Source organism: Frankliniella occidentalis, unplaced genomic scaffold, assembly GCF_000697945.3.
Source record: "Frankliniella occidentalis isolate FOCC.00 unplaced genomic scaffold, Focc_3.1 Scaffold168, whole genome shotgun sequence".
NCBI lineage: Eukaryota > Metazoa > Arthropoda > Insecta > Thysanoptera > Thripidae > Frankliniella > Frankliniella occidentalis.
Window position 1 is genome coordinate 431291 of NW_026267294.1, and position 5607 is coordinate 436897.

The 5607-nt window shown below is 38.1% G+C and overlaps 2 protein-coding genes across 2 annotated transcripts; one reads left to right on the forward strand and one right to left on the reverse strand.

Moving 5' to 3' along the window:
• Nucleotides 1-259: 259 nt before the first annotated feature.
• On the reverse strand, nt 260-4346 carry LOC113208918 (PHD finger protein 21B-like). The gene is made up of 8 exons (XM_026426172.2): nt 4095-4346; nt 3509-3541; nt 3362-3427; nt 2878-3272; nt 2669-2796; nt 2472-2578; nt 2275-2395; nt 260-2193 (listed from the first exon to the last, which is right to left on the reverse strand). The coding sequence occupies exons 1-8, from the start codon at nt 4179-4181 to the stop codon at nt 2054-2056; spliced, it is 1077 nt and encodes a 358-aa protein (XP_026281957.1). The 5' UTR covers nt 4182-4346; the 3' UTR covers nt 260-2053.
• Nucleotides 4347-4662: 316 nt separating this feature from the next.
• On the forward strand, nt 4663-5605 carry LOC113208921 (uncharacterized). Its single transcript, XM_026426176.2, has 2 exons — nt 4663-5175; nt 5269-5605. Exons 1-2 carry the CDS (start codon nt 4849-4851, stop codon nt 5482-5484), a joined length of 543 nt encoding a protein of 180 aa, XP_026281961.2. The 5' UTR covers nt 4663-4848; the 3' UTR covers nt 5485-5605.
• The last annotated feature ends 2 nt before the right edge of the window (nt 5606-5607 follow it).

Here is a 5607-nt window from a genome sequence, read left to right on the forward strand (position 1 = left end):
TGAGAGAGGGGATCAACACGAGAGAAGTTGTCGAGCACTGTCGCAGTGTGTGGTCGAATAGGATCTGCGACGGCCCTCTTCCGCCAGATTGGTCGAGAAACGGGGACGAACGCGAGAGGAAGGGTAGGCAGAGAAGTCGGTGGAAGCGATACGCCCAGCTCGAGACCAGCTCGCAAGAGCTGAGTGATGAGAGATACCCCGTGTCCCCGAGACTTTTTGCCAGACAGATGACGGTAGCACACAACGAGAACACAGCGAATTTTATTTCCAAATCTTGGAGATTTGAATTTATTGAAACAACAGGAAGAAAAACATAAATTTTCTTGTCAAGAACTGAATAATGCTTTAAATAAAAACGGAGATATTATTCTTTAGGTGAGTAAAATCAGAAAAATAAAATTAAGCTTTCTCTAGGAGTAAATTTAGACTTGAAATTGTAACACACCAAGCTGTAAGACATTATTAAAACACACATACATAACCAGATTGTCAGCTGTTGCTATAACCAGAAAGTCTTCAGGCAAAAACATACAAATGCGACAATGAAAATCAAAAACCAAAATCAGCAAGCTGAAGAAATCACCTTTGGCACAAATCTATAATCAATTTGAAATACAGCAAGAGACACGAATTGTGCAGATGACAAGGACACAGTAGTTTGAATACTGGGGGCAGAATTCATACAACATGTAATTGAGACATTATTTAAGTGCTCTTGTGCTTCCACAAAGCAGTTCAGTCCAGTAAGTTGGAGTGAGGTATCAATTTGTGACTGGGGTACATTAATTATCAGCCCCATTCTACAACCTACCAAATTATTTATCATAATTTTCCCAAAATTTTAACATTACTTAAAACACAGATTGTTAAATTTCTCTCCTTTCAGAAATGATTAATGTAAAAGCATTGAACATAATGATGCACACGGAAATACCATTTGTACAAAATGGTCAAGAGAAGAAAGAACACCACACCAACCAAGATTTGTGACATAATTAAGTCACAACTACGAACAAATAGAGAAAATGAAAAATTGTAATAATAACAATCACAGAATTTGAGATACGCAGCTCACATGAAACTGAAAAGTAACATGTACAATGCACTCCTCTCTGGACAATTGGACTCCCAAATTCAGATTTGCAGTAGAGTCATCAGACAGACAAAAAATCGTTTCCTAAAATAGTTTGCCTTGCAGTATGAGGATCATAGTTGTTCTGATTTACACACTCTTAACTTAGGGCATAAAATTCTACCTACATGAAAAATAAATTAAAACTTGTCAGATGAAAAATGAGCAGGATCAGTTCATCGACTATGAAGGTGCAACAATGAAACTCAATAAACAAGATGAATACCACAAGTATATCACTGCAACTGGAAGCATTGGCTTTGAAGTCTGGATTGATTATACCAAAACTTTAAGATTAGGTACTGGTCAAAACAGAAATCTATTCACATTAAATCTGCCATCAGCAAATCCCAATAACAACTCAATAGTTTAAGCCAATAGTTTACAATAGTTTCATTGGTAGAAATCAAAGACCAGTAAATCAAATTTATATGACTACATGACTCAGTCATCCTTCAATCTAGATAACACGCAATCATTCACTAACCTTCCTAAAACTATATCACAACAGCAGTTTCCATTGGGAAAAGAGTAAAATACCATTAATTATATGTAGCTGAGTCTCAAAAAACAAAAACAAAAAAAGAAAAAAGAAATTAGGCCATAAAAGCACAACAGCATCACCCTCAAACGTCACAGAGAATGAAAACCTTTGAAAACAAAGTGAAGAGAATACTTTGAAATACCATTTGTTTTACACCAATAGAGGAAAAAGATACCTTGAGCATCACTCTTCTAATCCAATTAAAATGAAATCTCTGACAGCCTAATAAAGAAATCAGTTACAAGAAAATCTACACAAGAAGGCATGGGTAAGATCCTTTGAAGTTCTATAGTAAGACTTTAGGACTCTAAGAACTCCTTACCTCCATTAGATTCAAATTGTGCCACCTTGCTACAAATATTTGAAGTGACAAAACTTTATGCTTGTCCATTTGTTTGTGAGGTGGAAAGACATGTCCGGCATTTCAGTGCTTCTCCTGAAGCAATAGGAACAGCTGGATCAAAAACACAGTGCCAGTGGAATGCTTTGTGGCATGAAGAGCATTGGCACATAACACCTGCACAGAAATACAATTTTGATTTGGTTGAATAAAAAAAACAACCATTGATATTTCATGAATGTTGTAGAAAAATCATACCATTGAGAGAAGCGCACGAATAACATGACTGAGGTTTTTGTTGATCTAAAGTTTTTGCGGGGTGAATTATAGGTACTATTCCAACAGCAGTATTGGCAAGGTACAATGGTCTCTTTCGTTTCTGCAAGTAGAAATTAGATAATTAAAATCTTCACAATTTACAATTAAGCAATGTGATCAAGCAACTGAAGTTTTACCAAATCTGGACCAGTTCCATAATAAAATTGGGGGTTAGCAGTGCTGCGACGTTTCCTCTCAGTCCTGCGGTTTTGTAGTTCAGTTAAGACTTCTCGTGTTACTAAACCTGTGACAAAAATACAACAGTGCAGCTTTAAAGATTTAGCAAAAACAATAAAATGCTGCATATTTATGACTAAAACACAAAATTACTTACTTAAAGCAGTCATAAACTGTAACTTTTTCCGCTGTTCTGGATCAACAGGAAGGTTAATATAAGTGTCCTGTGAATCATCTGAAGTTGTTGAAGGCTGAGTGTTTTCACGTTTGGGAGTCTTATTTGAGCTGTGAAAATCAAGGTTTGTTAAAAGAAGGCAGGAGAGAGATTGATAATTATAAATGGAATAAATTTGGTGGGTAAACTACCTTTGCTTCTGTGATTTTATAACATTCATTGAATGTGTTGGCGATGAGGAGGGAGTGCTTGATGGTGTATTTTCTTTTTGAGATGGAGATGTAGATGGGGTAGCACTACGGCCATTAATATTAGGCAAGTCCGGAGTAGCAACAAGTTTTGACTTCCTTCTAGAAGTGTGAGGAACCACTTCAGACTTCACAGGGACTGCAGGATTATCACTTGCATCAGAGCCTTCAGATTTGAAATCGGGCTCCTTTTTGATTGAAATAGGTTTTGATGATACTAATTGATTCATTGGATTTGGTTGAAAGCTTTGAAGGGGCTGAACATAAGGTTTTTGTTCTGTTTTTATCACACCTCCAGTAATTTCCAATTCCTTCCGTAACTGAGTAAGAAGTTTTTTCTGAAAAAAAGGAGAAATTGAAAACATTTTAGAAACCAGAATACACAAAAAACTAGAGAAACAATTATTTTATCTTATGTTTATCTAACCTGCTTTTCTCCCAAACTAACAATGTGGCGTTGGACATTGCACATCTGGACCCTCAATTTAATAGACTGCAAAGAAAGGTGAATTAGATGTGATGAGGAGGGAGACAGATATTGACACTATATCAATACCGCTTCATGGGAACTTACTACAGGACGATCCTTCAGCTTAAACACAATCATCTGTAAAGAAGAAATTTTAATATTTAAAACAAAATTAGTAACACACTTGAAAGCTTACATATAATGATTACCCCTAATTACTCCTAATTTATTATAAAACAATAGGCGACACTCTAAAACCCAAACTTGATTGACTTAATGAAAATGTTAGTATGAAATGACAATCTAAAGTACAACAGAAGAACTTTGTAGGAACCTGTAACTGAAAGGGATGATGACTGATTCCATCATTGTTAACAATTGTAACATTATCCGAGCTAAATTTAATGATAGTTTATTCGTACATTTGAACAATGATGGTGAGAAATAAAACAGTTCACCGAAAATAGGAGGCTTCCAAAAATTTAAATGACGAAGTCCATCTTCAGACGACGTTCTTAACCTTGACACTGTCGCTACAATTAGAAGAGCGAAATGAAGAGAACGTCCGGGGTACAATGCAATATATCAATAGAAAGAGGGAATTCCCTTTTGTTGCATAGGATTGTTCGACTGATTCAAACAGGAGGATGAAAACAAAGGGAAGCAAAACAAAACCTCGCCTAAAATTCACCTGATGGTTCTGTATAGCTGATTTAAGCTGTGATTGCACGCTGCGAATATCAGCCCGCAGCTGCATGTTGGCTGTGGCAAGCTTCATCGTAGGCTTCTCCAGTTTATCCGTTTTTGTTTTGCACCAGGACAAAATATTTACTGCAAATCAGACACCGAAAAACAGCACTTCCAGGTCCTGAATCAACACCACCTTGAAACGGAGAAGAACAACAGGGCTCGCGCGTCGGGCTTGCGGCTCGCGCGAAAGATACCCCGCGAGAGCCGAGTGAATCCCGACGGCTTCCGAAGTCGAGCCGAACACCAAAAGTTGACTGACAATGCCCACGTGACTGGCATTCGGTTTTGGCGCGCAGTTTAGGGCTGCTCGCCTCATCAGCAACATCTACATTCCTCAGATTGTGACTTTGTTGGAGCTTTGTTCGCGTAGATTTAAGGCTTAAACCACTACATTTTTCTGAGAGACGCTCAATACGTTCTATATCCATCTGCATTTTTAAAAAATGTCGCTGGGTTGCGTGACTGCACTGTACTGCCACCTAGCGGAAGCCGCTGAAAGTTGTGGGCTAGCAGACGACCCATGCTATGGTGGTTTGTAAACAAGTAAACAAGTCTTGCTCAAAATTGGTCGCTTATGGCCTCCTGGTCTTGTTGCTTTGAGCCCTTCTCCCAGTTTCTATTCATTTAAAATTTTTGAACTATTCACTTGGGTATAACAAGTAATTTTACTCTGGAGCTATTTCGCTTTTGACAAAATGGGAGACCAATGGCAAAGAGGAGGTTATGGGAACTCTTCTGGAGAAGATTTTCTTTCCTTCGGTTCTGACAGTACTCCAAGCCCTTCGCACGGTAATGCATGGCATCGAGGGCGTCGCCCACCACATCAAATGCAACGAATCTCTGGGACTCAGAGAAGTCATCAGTCATTTATGGAAAGAGAGGGACCTAATCAGCCGTATCGTGGCAGAGGTAGATGGAATAATAGAGGATCAAATTTTAGAAACTCTCATCAACCTTACCAACAACGTCGGGGAGGACCCTTTCCGGACGGTGGTTTTGGCCAGAGGGGCAACAGGCATAAGGTGAGTAGTACACATCTTTTCTTAAGCCGGTAACTGAACTTTTTGTTGGTTTATATGAATCGGTATGTCAACATAGTGTGGTATTTGTTTCAGGGTCCCAGATTAGCTCCAAATCAGTGTGATATTTCAGATTATTTCCACCCATCAATGGTAGAAGATCCCTGGAGAGAACTCGAATCATTATTCAAAGTTCCAGTTGGTGATGGTGAATCTTCTGAGTGTGGATCTGCTATGAACACTTTTACCAATGAAGCTGACAATTCTGATCAAGAATCTAATCATTCTGCTGACAGTGAGAGGGCAGATTAATCAGTTTTGTAAATTCCATTTATGGAATTACCGTGTCAAGTTATAGCTACACAATCTTTATTTTTGTAAATAATCGAATGGAGCTAGTGTAAAAATAATGTTTTATTCTTTATTCATATTACA

What these genes read in the sequence shown, in the direction of transcription:
- LOC113208918 (XM_026426172.2), bottom strand. Translation starts at nt 4,181, where the DNA reads ATGAAGCTTGCCACAGCCAACATGCAGCTGCGGGCTGATATTCGCAGC. An exon ending in CAGCTATACAGAACCATCAG is followed by an intron (nt 3,542 to 4,094) that starts GTGAATTTTAGG and finishes TCTTCTTTACAG; the next exon opens with ATGATTGTGTTTAAGCTGAA. An exon ending in ATAAAATCACAGAAGCAAAG is followed by an intron (nt 2,797 to 2,877) that starts GTAGTTTACCCA and finishes TGATTTTCACAG; the next exon opens with CTCAAATAAGACTCCCAAAC.
- LOC113208921 (XM_026426176.2), top strand. Translation starts at nt 4,849, where the DNA reads ATGGGAGACCAATGGCAAAGAGGAGGTTATGGGAACTCTTCTGGAGAA. An exon ending in AGAGGGGCAACAGGCATAAG is followed by an intron (nt 5,176 to 5,268) that starts GTGAGTAGTACA and finishes TATTTGTTTCAG; the next exon opens with GGTCCCAGATTAGCTCCAAA.